This window comes from Glandiceps talaboti, chromosome 19 (assembly GCF_964340395.1).
Source record: "Glandiceps talaboti chromosome 19, keGlaTala1.1, whole genome shotgun sequence".
NCBI classification, from domain to species: Eukaryota; Metazoa; Hemichordata; class Enteropneusta; family Spengelidae; genus Glandiceps; species Glandiceps talaboti.
The window spans coordinates 6,772,861-6,787,398 of NC_135567.1; the positions used below are offsets into that span (position 1 = coordinate 6,772,861).

Here is a 14,538-nt window from a genome sequence, read left to right on the forward strand (position 1 = left end):
TATCACACACCATAGAGTACTTAGATGCAGTGTGTATATTACAGACACTATGATATCACACACCATACAGTACTTAGATGCAGTGTGTATATTACAGACACTATGATATCACACATCATAGAGTACTTAGATGCAGTGTGTATATTACAGACACTATGATATCATACACCATAGAGTACTTAGATGCAGTGTGTATATTACAGACACTATGATATCACACACCATAGAGTACTTAGATGCAGTGTGTATATTACAGACACTATGATATCACACACCATAGAGTACTTAGATGCAGTGTGTATATTACAGACACTATGATATCACACACCATAGAGTACTTAGATGCAGTATGTATATTACAGACACTATGATATCACACACCATAGAGTACTTAGATGCAGTATGTATATTACAGACACTATGATATCACACACCATAGCGTACTTAGATGCAGTTTGTATATTACAGACACTATGATATCACACATCATATAGTACCGTATACTTAGATGCAGTGTGTATATTACAGAGTACCATAGTGATGAAATATTCCTTATTGTCCCCATCAATTCACTCTGACACTCAATCATGTATCCTCTCATAAATGAAATCTCTGTGGAAACTTAATTGTCCATAATACATATATTTCTTGCCAACACTGGTAACACATCAAAAAACAAATGTAGTATGGTAAGCATTTCCCAGTGAAAATTAAATGGTCATGGGTTTTGGTCAAAATTCAAGATTGTATATTTTGGCTAATTCACGTCAGTCTTGAAAAGAAATTGTATTCATGTTCCTGTTGACCTTGACTATCACTGAAGTCATTCCTTCATCACATCCATGTGGGTTTGTGTCTTCTTTCTGAATATAAGCAGACATGGTATCATCCTTGATGTAGAATCTCGATGGATGTTTACTTATAGTTCCACAATGTCTTTTCTCATCCCTAGCTAAATGGTCTTCTCATTATCTGTATTTAAAGAAGAACAAAAAATCAGGTTTTAGTTATCAGCATACATGCCTTGAATGGACTGTCTGGGTATTACAGTTTTGAGTTATGCAGTAAATATGGATTTTGAACTACAAATATGGCCGTCATTTGGTCAAATTTGCATATATCGCAAAACAAAGTGAGTTGCATAATTATGTACCACATGATATGTGGTCACCTATATGAATGAAGCAGCATATTGCATGTCTGAGAAATGACATATTACGGATGAACAGGCAGAATGATGGATGAACAGATGGCGCCCATTCTCCCCATCAATTGCCTTAAGTCAATGTGGTTTATCCCAATTAGTAAAGACTTTGTGGCCACTGTCTCCAATGAGGCTGATCAACAATGTGGTGAGATTCACTTTGGTGGTGCTGAATTGACCACAAGAGCACAGAAGAGCAAGTACATTCATTGTGGTGACCATCATAATGCTGAATGACTTGAACATGAAAATCAAATGACTTGAACATGAAACAGTACATAAAAATAGTAATTGATAAATGTATTGATGACTTCATAATACCTGACACAACAACAGAAAGAGTGACGACTGGTAATGGCTCTACCGAGATTCATTTGAGTAGTATCAACCAAGACCATGCATACTGTGTTTCTAGTCACAATGATTACCTACATTAAAATGAAAGATGTTCAGTAAATAACGATGGTAACTATCTGAAACTATACATTTTCAGAAATGTGATTATGTATACATTTGTTCATGGTGTGTGTTTTTTTCATACTGACCCAAATTGAGTGTTTTGGGGGTGATAACACAATTTCATTAATTCTATTAATTAGTGAATGAAAAAGTGTAACTTGACAATAAACTATAGAGACACGATGTTTCTGAGTGTTTTAGATTCTTCAGATGTAAAACATAAATTCAACAAAATTATATGCTTCTTACATGTCATGTTCCTTTTGAAACAAGACAGTGAAAGAGAGGTATTATAAATCTAAACTCTTAAATCACAGTACTTCACTTTCACTTCATAATATTGTAAAAGACAGGAGGTGATAGGAACATGGAACTTTGTTGAATTTATGTTCACATTCTGATGAATCTAAAACTTTCACATTATGACTTCACATTCTGATGTCAAATCACATTTTCTCATAGGATTTTTTATAGTTCACACCCAAAACATAACCGTTTATGGTGAATGTGAAAAAATTAACAGCACAACAGTAAAAGTCACATACGGTTATTATCATTAGTTATACATGTAAAAGACGTTACAGCATAGAACATCATGCATCCACTATGTCTTGACTTTGTACTTGGTTTATCCATCCATCGTTATTGTAAGAAAACCAGAATTTTTATGTGAAACACATAATGAAAAAAAACCAAGCAATCGGCCCACACATCTGATGCACTGAAATTGGAGTGAGTTGAAACTGGGTCGAGTTGAAATCTAAACTAATCTTTGACCAACACATAAACGAGATTGTACAAACAGAAAACCGCCTAGTGGGAATAGTATGAAGGATTTTCAAGTTTCTCGACCAGGATACTTTTATTTTTCTGTATCCTAGACTAATCAGACGTCACTTTGAATATGTTTATTCAGTTTGGACACCATATAAATCAAATCAAATCACAGACAAAAAGTCTTCTTACTTGTCTTTGGTCAAATCAACACCATCGAATCAGTACAAAGAAGAGCTACAGAATTGATCCCAGGAATGAAAGATTTATCATACCTTGACAGACTAAAAGCCTTGAAGTTACCAAGTTTAACTTACAGATGTGTTCGCGGCGATAATTGAAGTTTATAAATACACACATGGTTTCTACAAAACTCAATCTCCCTCACTATTGTAGTGAACCCTTCAACTCGTGGTCACTCTTTCAAGTTTGCCGGTAATTTTTCACTTATAGAGTCAATTTTTCACTTATAGAGTCTTCCGACCTTGGAATAATTTGTCTGAAGATGTTGTGAATACACCGACCATTGATTGTTTCAAATCAAGACTTCATAAATACTGGAAATCAGCACCATTTCAGTATAACTATACCATTGACCCATATTTCAGAAACTACAGCCGTGGAGACTTCACACTTGATTGACACTTACATCTCACCAAATGAAACTTTGTACAGGTCACTGACCTACATCAACAGTACCAAATGATGATGATGATGATGATGATGATGATGATGGTGATGATGATGGTGGTGATGGTGGTGGTGATGCATTGATCCATCACTGTATAATCTCTACATTGTAACAACTCAACCATTACATTACTAGAGTGATATAACGGTAGTTGCATGAATAAAAGTTATTATATAACCTTATTTCTGATTTAGATAGTTATCTCATTCAGTGTTCAACATTGATAAATCTACTGCCAAATTTCTAACTTTGTTACATTACAAACATAAACAAGATATCACATTTAAAGCCATAGTGACCAGCTTGGTTTCATTATCAAAATCAAAATAAGCGAATTTCTAGGTGACAGGCAAGTATCAATCAACACCATATCAAAACTGACGAAAAATTTGATTGGTCAATCTATGGTCTGCTGTCATATTCGGTTCTAAAATGACAATGTAGATTGATGATGAAACTATATGTAGTACCTATATATGAAATTTGAGTTACATGTAATACACACGAAAAAAAACTTACCGCTACAGATTTATTTTCTCCACATTGTATTCTCGTCATCCATTGTTGATTGCTTCAACTCCAAATAAAGGCTGTGAAGTTGTATGTCAGCATTACCAGTTGTTGAAAGGTGAATGCTAGGCATATCTGACAACTCCACGGATGGCGGCTTTTAGGGGAGAACCATTTGATATGGGGGGTGGGAGGAAATAGGTATGGCAGCAATCTTTGTCCCCATCACTGTGACAGCAATTTTTTTCTATTGTCAATCCTGCATTAAATTATTTTTCCAGATGCAGAAGCAATGCAATTTTTTTCTCGGTTACCAATTTTGTAATGTGTGGTTCATAACTACACAGGGAACCTTGCACACCCTGTGACATTCACATGCCTAGGACAGGGGTGTGCACATAGCTGTACCAGCTCAGTTGAGCCACAGTGACTGTATCAGCTATGTGTACAATATCCATGTAACAGCTCTGGCCAACACACTAGGTGTAAACATACCTAGATTTGTAACCGGTATGCCAACATCAATGTAACATGGATGTGAAAAATAGCAATGCATCATAGGCTTTTACAACATCCATATACAAGAGCTTTTCCCCACAGCCATGTACCAGCTATTTTAGCATAGCTGTAATATAGGTATTTCCCACAGCCATTTACCATCTATGTGAGCAATGCTAGTCAGATATGAACAAACGGGTTGCTACTGTAACAGGGTATTATTCCGCCATAGCTTTTACATGTACACTGCATGTGCACAACTGTGTGCTAGATATGCAGTACTGGGATGTGCAAAACAGTCATGGCACAGAGGCGGTATTCCACATCCATTCAACAGGTTTATTTTTCACAACCATGTACCAGGTCTGTGGAAAAATATACCATGTAACGGGGCTGTGACGCACACAGCTGGTACATAGCTGTGCTCTTCTTCCTAGCACTAGGATGTCCTAGGATGTTCCCTGTATAAACCTACATGTCACTGGTTCACAACTAACTTGTTCTGTGTAAGTAGCAATAAGTAGCAGTTAACAATCCATGCTTCTATTTAAGATAGATAGCTGGTAAAAAGAATCCATGAGGAGTTGCCTAATCACTTGGCTAACTGACCTTTAAACCAATCTATTATTACCAAACAAAATAATCAAGTTTGAACCAACCTTGGAAAATGCTTCCACTTATTAACAAACTTGATCGAACAACCCACAGTTGGTTATATGGTAAACGCAATGTCATACACTTATTTAATATTGATAGTGTTAGGAATCGCCTTCCCTTTATTACTAATGGCCCTTTTCAGGGCCACCACATCCTCCAAAAAGAGAACTACCAAACCACTAAACTATAGTTTCAACAAATAACATCTTGAGAATAATCTCCCGATATGGATAGAAGAAAAATTTTCAAGACAAACACACGAAACACACTTTGGTAAATCATGAATAAATACAAGAGAAAATACAAACAGTGCTTTTCCTCTAGTAGCCTCTGTTTGTAGATGTCTACAAACAAACATGTGTTTGTAGTATGGACTCATCAACTTCTCCAAAGATAGCTGACATCTCATTCCACAAACTTGAGTGTCACATTATTGAAACATACATGGATAAAATATCACTTTGGACACGTTTCAGAGATGTCATATTCATGCTATTCAATGGCACACAAACCGAACTTAATATTTTGAGTGAAAAGATAAATGAAATGCACCCAACATTAAAATTTTTGTCGGTCAGCTCAGAAACGGAAGTGCTATGCCATGATTTGGTGATTTACAAAGGTCATAGGTTCAAACAAACCAAAAGGTTGGATATCAAGACTCACATCAAACTAGTCTAGTTCCTATACAATATCGATCATTATGATTTATACAGTGTGTGGTTATAGAAACCACATTCTGGTCATCCAGACTACACCAAACCGACTGACACTTTTCAGTACCTCCACAGACACCGAAACACATGTTACCCAAATTCAGCCTTTAATGGTTGTTATTAAATTGAAACAATGAGGTATGAACGTGCAGTAACGAAGACGATTTCCAAAACAAATTGAAATTCTTCATAAACAAATTGACACAAGAGGATACAACAAATCAGAAGTGATTCGCTCATTAGGTCCATTATGAGAATAGGGAGACATTTCTAAAATCAACTCAAGAGATTCCTCTAGTTTTCAAAACAACATATACAGTCCCAACATCAAAGCGTCTAAACTAAAAGGCACATTAACAAAACATTGGGAACTGCTAGAAAATAATGTAACCTTGAACCAACTCTACCTGACCAAACCAATCATAGCACAGAATAGAACGAAACAAAAATCTTAAAGACATACTTCTCACAACTAAACTGAAGTCCTCTACCTCTAAAAGCAAGGCTGAAAATAGCCTTGCTGATCATAATGTGATTGAAATACTAGTATCTCTGCTTGAGGAACAATATGATATTTTTTTTACCCAAAACCCACATCTCTGATGGATTCATTTTCATTTTTACAATTTTTCAACTAGACACCAGAAGTAACATGACCACCAAATATCATGGCAATTGGTCCAGCGGTTTTTGACTTTAAGTTGTTCACACACACACACACACACACACACACACACACACACACACACACACACACACACACACACACACACACACACACACACACACACAGACACTTTGCCATGCCTATAGCACTACTGAACCTTATCAGTTCAGTTGTGCTAAAAAGACAAATTACAACAATTTGGGAAGGGTCAAAACAGGTGTATATATATATTCAAGCCATAGATATATATGTTGGTGTATATTTGGCAAATAAATAGGTCATTTTAACACATTGAAAGTATGAAGTAAACAAACAAATAATAATAGCAAACACAACATGTATCTCATACTATCTTAACATAGCACATTTTTAAGAACAGGCAAATTTCAAGTCAGAGGGGCCAAGCCAAAATGATTTGGTCTCATACCATTTTGTTATTTGTGTGATTTTTTAAACCAAATTTACTGTGCAGCTATAGTTCAATTTACCTAACAGCATACACAGGGAACCTTGCATACCCCTGTAACATTCATATACCTAGGGACAGCATTATGCAAATAGCTGTACCATCTCAGTGGAGCCACGGGCGCTGTACCAGCTATGTGTACAATATCCCTGTAACAGCTCTGGCTAACACACTAGGTGTAACATACTGTACCTAGATTAGACATATGTATGACACTTGTATGGCAACATTAATGTAACACGGATGTGAAAAAATAGCAATGCAGCATAATTAATTTATGTTTTTACAACATCCATGTACAAGAGCTTTTTCCCACAGCCATGTACCAGCTATGTGAGCAATGCTAGTCAGATATGAACAAAATGGTTGCTACAGGGTATTATTCAACCATAGCTGTTACATGTATGTGCACAACTATGTGCTAGGTGTGCAGTACACAGCTATGGTACTGGGATTTGCAAAACAGTCTTGGCACAGGGAAGGTATTCCACATACATCCAACAAGCATATTTTTCACAACCATGTACCAGGGCTGTGAAAATATTTACCCTTTAAAGGGACTGTGAGGCACATAGGTGGTACATAGCTGTGCTCTTTTTCCTAGCACTAGGATGTGGTCACATTCTAGCAATACGATGTACACATCCTGCTAGGATGTACAAGGTTCCAAGGTGTAATGATGCTATTTCCTTTCCTTAAAAGTTGTATTTTTTAATATTAATAAATATATTTACATATATACCTGAAACTGTCTTATAATACCTTTACATGGTGACCACTGACCTTGCATTTTGTACTGACCAATGCAACTACCCTATATCATAAATCTATCCTGAAAGTTCAGACACAAATTACATTTGCAAGTACAGCCTGTTTTATTGACAAACATTGCGCCCCCAGTGGCAAGATTTACAGTCCTGTTTTTTTGAGGTCGAAAATTAACCATTTTAGAAAAATTATTCCTGTTTTGTTACTTTTGGGGATTTTTTGACCAAATTCGATTATGTGTGTATTTGTTAGCATGTCAAATAACATATTAGTTGTTATTGTTGGAAAATTTTGTTTCACTTTTTATTTAATTATTTAAATTTTTATTATTATATATTTTTTATTTTAAATTTATCAATTCACGTCCAATTTTTACTAACTACATCCCCACCAAGCATCAAATTAGTCCCACTAGTTTCAGATATTAAAATTTCTGCACAGACAGAAAGACAAACATATGGATATGTTACCATGTCTAAAGCTTGGTAACATCTTATTGTTTAGTTGTGCAAAAATACTGTGTTTTCAAGTGACCTCATAGGGATTAACAGTGGTTCCTCAGAAGAGCAGGGACAATAGTAATCCATAGTATCTATTTTGTGTGATACTGTTGGTATGAAATATGAGATACAGGTAATAGTATAAGTTTGGGTTTGGAGGTCTCAGAGGAGTACCATTTTATACACAGTCCTCTCCCTACAGGTCTGCCAATCTCGATTTGTTGTATTTTCCCTACATAGTCTTTTTTCAATCCATGTTTCAATATACAGTGGCGCCAAACATAAAACTTTATTGCGCATGCGAGAGCAAATGAATTTTTAATAGCCGAGGGAAATTGATTCTGACTGAGTAGCACTTGACCCCAAAGCCATGCTATAGGGTCTATGATGAAACATTGATGTCATAGTAACTTGACGATCATATTGAAAATAAAATATCGTGCCTGATTCAGTGAGCTTTTGACGAAATTTTGTCCAGAAACACGCTCAGATTTTCCAATTCATATGGTACCTCACTCCATATTGACTAATTCAGTGATGAACAATAGAGCACCAAATACTGGCAGGCTCGTACGTTTTTTAGCCAAACACAATTAAATATATTGAATATTCTTTTCATCTTTATAGCATTTTTATTGTAATAGCAGATGTTTATGATGTACCGGTATGCTTGAAATTGCTATAAAGTGGTTGTAAGACTGTCAAGATTAAAACTACTTTAACAATATGTCTATCAGATTTAGCACTATGACAGATGATAAACTTTTTAGAGAATTGTATGCAAATCTTTAAAAAGTCTATAAAACTTCGATAGACGAATTTGTGTAAAGCATGTAAAAATCCGACTAATTAAAAGTACTTCAGAATTTCTATAATAGTCTACACAAAAGTTCTATAAAACCATTTTGTAAAGGTAGTTGGCTTTTTTATGAAAATATGTAAGTACTTACCTTATCAACTTGACAAATTGCAGTCAAATATTCTCTGATGTCACATTGTACACGTCACAGAGTAGATAAATAAGATATTAGTCATCTAAAATCAACTTACGTCATTTACTGAATTTACTTTGGCCCCAGCTTCCAGCAACAATTTACAGATATCCAAATGCCCTTTGATAGCACCCAAATGTAGACTTGTCCTTTCATTCTATAATTAAAGGATACAATTTACTAATCCTCTTGTTATAGTATTGCAATATATTATATCAATAATTATGATTGTAATCTCTTTGTGTAAATATACACATAATTTCTTGAAATGTTTCCTAAGTCTCATTATTATTATCATTATTATTATATAGATTGATTAATGAGCAAGGTCGGTAATTGTGAGTGACTGTCGGGTCCCACAGCCGCCGACCACCGTGAGCTGGATCCTGCTGTTGACAAAATACAGAATGCACACACGCAACCACTTGTTTGTAATTTGCTGATTCAACATCTAAGTTCTCACTAGATAAGATCATACACCTTCACTCTCTGGAAATTCATTTGTCATGGTAGCATTAAAAAAAACACAAAGAGAACACAACAAATACTAATAAAAAATACTTGGTTTCCAGGGATCTCTGCCTGTGTGAATGTTGATATGTCTAGATTGCTATAGGCAGTTCTGACTTCATATTTCTGATTGTGAACTTGACAACTTCAAAACAAGGCCACATGGCTGAAACTAAGGGCAATGTTTTCTGGAAGTACTCAGTGCTTGCATTGAATGTGGTAGAATGAAACAATTCAATCAATGAAATAGGATCCTTCCAATTGTCTATTGACTTTCATGACCTCAAAACAAGCTGTACCCAAATGAAATATGCATAAAATACACATAAATCATAAGTTCAACATGTGTGTTTATCTGTGCTCTAGGTAAACATGATTTCGTAAGCCGAGCCAACAATGCATTGTGGGTAATGTCTCATACTGCGTAGGACTTGGTAGGGGAAACCCGCGATTAGTCAATGAAGAAAGAAACCTACTGTGCCCAAGGTAAATCAACAGTTCCAAGTGGGCCCTCTAGGCCCCCTGGAACTATCAGCACATACAGACAAACTGACTACAGAAACCCGAACATCTAAATATAGATAAAATTATACAAAGCAGATAATAGTCTCTGTTACCAAGACTCTTGCCATAGAGGGCTCCATCCCCAGCAGTGATGGATCCCTCAATGGCAAGAGTCTGGGTAATCGAGACTAACATATATGTTGCATCAAAGGTTGGTGCAAAAGAATCAGGTCAGATGATGAGTATATTCTATGCTTTGTAACTGTGGATTATTTCCCTCATTGGGCGTGCACCTGATGTAACAGCAGACAGACGTGTTTTCTCTGGGCTCCTGAAAAATAAAGTTACCCAGTACATCTTTTAAGCAACTCCTGCCAATTAAACTGGTATTCTAACTTCCTGATTAGAATGCCTGTTGACACGGCAGTTGAAGTCTACCGAAGGAACCTAAATTAAACCTGTCAAGTGCCGTAAATTAACATATGACAGTGAGTATGGTGATAAGTTATTCAGTAGTAGCCCCATGTGCGTAGACACCACCATTTTGTCAAGTTGCATTCCAGTAACCAGAAAAGCTGCTTGCTGTTGTTAATATGTTAGAGTTTTCTATGTGTCGTGTCATGTGAGTGATGTAACAGTCCTAAGTTGGAAGCTTCTGGCTATTGTTTTTCCTGTTTTAAGCTGTTTACCTCACTACCGACGTTTTCACTCAACCTGTCCTATTTTTAACTTTGATGTTTCCTATGTTATTCAAATGTGCAATTGATCCAGTAAATGAGTTCCTATCATTTTCAATGTACAGGGTACTATACCACTACAATTCCACGAGTATCTGCACTAACCCTGAATTATTACTTATACCAGACCAACCATGTCTCTTGCAATGTCCCGACCAATGAGAACAAAGAAATCTCCACAAATTTACACTCCTTCAAAATCAAAATATGTTGCCGGTAACAGAACTAACACCAACTATTCACTGAATACCAGAAAAACCATTACCAAGAAAAATGAAGCAGCTTCAAGAGTATTACATTGTGAAACTTAAATAACTGGAGGTGGTGTTGTACTAACTTTATCTGCTGCTGCATGTGAGCTCATAAAGAACTGTTTTGTTGACTACTATAAAGATAAACATACTACAATGCATTCAAAGATATACAATAATGGTCTTGAAAGTGAACGTCCTCTGTCAATTAAAGCATGTCCACTCTTCAGAATCAACATATATCACACAACATCAACATCATTATGATAAACGGAAGCAAAATAGACAAGTTCCTAGTTAATGATCTCCATCATTTTTATCCTGATTGAAAGGCGTGGGCATGGGCTATATCTGAACTGGCGCCCATGCCCACACCGTTTCACTAAGTGAGCTACACAGCCAAAAAAGCGACCTTACATTAGCATCGAATGAAACTAAAATCAGTCACAGACAGGCAGTTGACAACGTTGTAAATGTTTCAACTGTAAACAAATTCAGTGATTGTATTAGTATATTTAAAGGTAATTTGATGCTACCTCTATACATTTCGTCTGAATACCATGTAGACGTGTACATACATGTTATAAGGATGAACGCAAACTCTGTAATACATGTGTTATAGATGCTCATGAAACAGAATGTCTAGGGGATACACAGACAGTTTATAGTGTACGGAACGCAACGCAATGCAAAGCGACCAAAATTTTCATGATAAGGACAATGCCCTTTTCTGAGTTCATATAACACAACTGTGGCAAATATTTCTATGAATCGAACAATACTTCATGACTACGTTCGAGAAGAAGAGTACTACAGAGAACGTGTAAACGTTCGCTGAAATAAACATGAACACTACGTGAACACTTCATAAGCAAATGTGAATATTTCCATACTACAATTATTGCTAACTTTCTATCCAAGGCTGAAGAAATACTACATAAACATTTACCAATCCACATCCACAAAGGAACATCAACAACAAATATGACACAACTTGTTCTAGACTTTACTAAACTATAGGAAATAAATAAATAACTACCTGAAACAGATCTTTAACAAGCGACCTATCGGTCAGAATAGCTCCGCTGTTTTTTGTTTTGTTTTTTTATTTTATTTTGGTGACATGTAGAAGTGGTTCAGTTCTTCAGCTCTTCACTATGCAGTTTTGTTTTAGCGATGTAATAAAGTGGTTAGTGGTTTCATATGATGTCTCACTATAAAACACATTTTACACAGAAGTTGGTAATGTATTGTACTTTTATACCATAGTCACCATTCTATAACAAAAATCTACTGTTATGAAAAATTGCACAAAGTCTCAGAAAAAAATGACTGGGAAATGCACACAAGAAAAAGAAAAAAAGAGGATTTTGAGGTTGGCTATAAATAATTCCAGTGTCTTACAGCTTTAACCTTGGAATATTTTTAATGATGAATGAAATAACTTGGGGATCTAAAATAATTTTGAGGCAATTCGAATTTCAATTTTCTAACAAATTTACCAAGTCAACAACATTCAACTTGTACTAGTTGTAGTAGATATAACATCGTCTGATATTTTAATTTACGGAGTTTCTTGTGACCGGCGCCTGTCATCAGACTCTGCCAGTTTTTTTCATCATTCCATTGTATTTAAACCTTATACTTGATATTTTTGCAATATTTATAATTCTCAACAAAATACCTCAACATGCCTCACCTCGCTCGTACTTAAAGCAGTCCCGGTATGATCACTGACTAGTCGTGCTTGCATACGGAGTAATCCGGGACTCGATTCTGACAAATGTCCCTACTATTTGTTTAGAGTCAAGTCAGCAATATAGACTCGTGCACCGCCTGTCGTATGTAAGCAGGGCTAACCACTGGCATGACCAGAGAGAACCTTTTCGGCTTTACATGTAAAACGGGGAAAGATACGAAAAATATAATGCAAAGTCTGAAGCCAAATTAAAGTTGTAATTATTTTAATTATTTTTACTTGCCAAATATTTGCATTTTGGAAATGGCAAGACACGTTCATGTCGTATAACTTTACATGTAAACTGTCGGCCAATAAACAAAGTTTGGTCGATTCACAGTCGGCAGTGAGACTGCTCTTGCATAACTGCAACCGCATGCCTGGGCATGCCTTCCTTAGCCGAGTTGTCTTCATTCTGGTTCACTGACAGTGAGGCCAATGTGTGAAATTGTGTATATTTAGACGATCATCGATTTTTCAAGAGGGAAAAAAACACTAAGACATCAATGCTGTAAAAGCAAAAGGTGAACGCCTCCTAAGTGATTTTAAACGACTGGTCCATAACAATAATAGCAGAGTGGGTAGAAGTGGTGCTGTGTCATCGTTTGAAGCACTACAACATTTTCTAAATAGTACACTATGTTGTCAACCAAGAAAGGGAACAGAGAATGTAAACTGTACAGTTTCTGGGCCAAGTTTGGAAGTCACTAATGTTGCTGATGAATCTGGGAAATCTCAATGTGCACCCACCCCCTACGCAAGATACTTACCTGAACCAATAGCAATACTTGCTGACATTCCACCTCCCTACCAACCCAGCCTGCCTTCCAATGAAGTCTATATGCATAATAAAATGTCACCTCCCACTTATGAGGAAGCAATGTGTAAAGAGAAAAGAAGACAGATCCAAGTGTGTACAGTAGACAGCAAAGAAAGACATTGGAAGAAAAAGTATGATCAGCTTAGAAGATGTGTCAATGTTCGAACAAAAGATGCCCTTACTCTGAAGAGAAAAGCAGAAGAAACTCTGGCTACCACAACGGAAGCAATGAAACAAGTCCATAACATGTCAAAAAAGAAAATAGAAGAATCTAGAGAAAGAGTAGAAGCAGCAAACAAAATGGTGGAGCTAGAAAAAAGAAAAACACAAGATACAGTCACTCAATGTATAGAAGAGAAACTCATACTTGTAAAAACAATGGAACTCAAACATGACATTGAAAAACAAGCTGTAGTCAAAGACATGGAGCAAACATTGATGAAGGAAAAGCAGACACTCTTAAAGCAATGTGAGAAAAATGATGACAAGCATTACAAAACAATACAACATCTCCACAAACAACTAACATCGGAGAAGCAGCATATAGAAAAGTGGAAAAATACAGCAGAAACCATGATGGATATAGCAAATGAAAAAGAAACAAAATGCAAGAGAGTTGAAAACAAAGCAAAGAAGATGACTGCACTTGAGCAGAAGGTCTTGCGGAGAGATAAAAATATCAATACATTGAGAGATAGACTTAAGAAAGCTGAAGAAAACTTAGAGCAAGACAAAGAAGCAAATAAGTTATTCTATGAAGGTATAATCAGTGAACTGAATAAACAGATGAGAGAGAAAGAAAGTAGCGAAGAAATGCTAAAGAAACAGATTGAGAAGTTACTGACTCTGGAAACGAAGATGAAAAATGGTTTGTACAGAACTGAAATTCGAATGACATACTACCATCTCCTCACCCTTGGAGTGTCTGCAAATGTAATAGAACCTGTCGTACGAACTGTATTGAGTAATTTGAGTCCTGTAGATATAAAATCAACGTCCCTACCAAAACGAAGTACAGCTCAACGTATGAAAATGGAAGCAGGCTGTCTTGCTAGCATACGTGGTTTGGTTGAGTG

The 14,538-nt window shown here is 36.1% G+C and overlaps 1 protein-coding gene across 2 annotated transcripts in view; it reads right to left on the reverse strand.

The window, feature by feature from the left end:
- Positions 1 to 509: 509 nt before the first annotated feature.
- LOC144450278 (uncharacterized) overlaps positions 510 to 14,538 on the reverse strand; it is a 105,679-nt gene continuing 91,650 nt past the window's right edge. Inside the window, exons 5-7 of one of the 2 annotated variants that reach the window (XM_078140877.1) lie at positions 8,961 to 9,059; positions 1,526 to 1,632; positions 510 to 972 (exon numbers count right to left, since the gene is read on the reverse strand). In XM_078140877.1, the coding sequence (XP_077997003.1) occupies positions 969 to 972; positions 1,526 to 1,632; positions 8,961 to 9,059 (210 nt within the window). In that variant the 3' untranslated portion in view covers positions 510 to 968. The remainder of the gene's footprint in view (positions 973 to 1,525; positions 1,633 to 8,960; positions 9,060 to 14,538) is intronic. The other variant, XM_078140878.1, reaches the window with a different exon arrangement.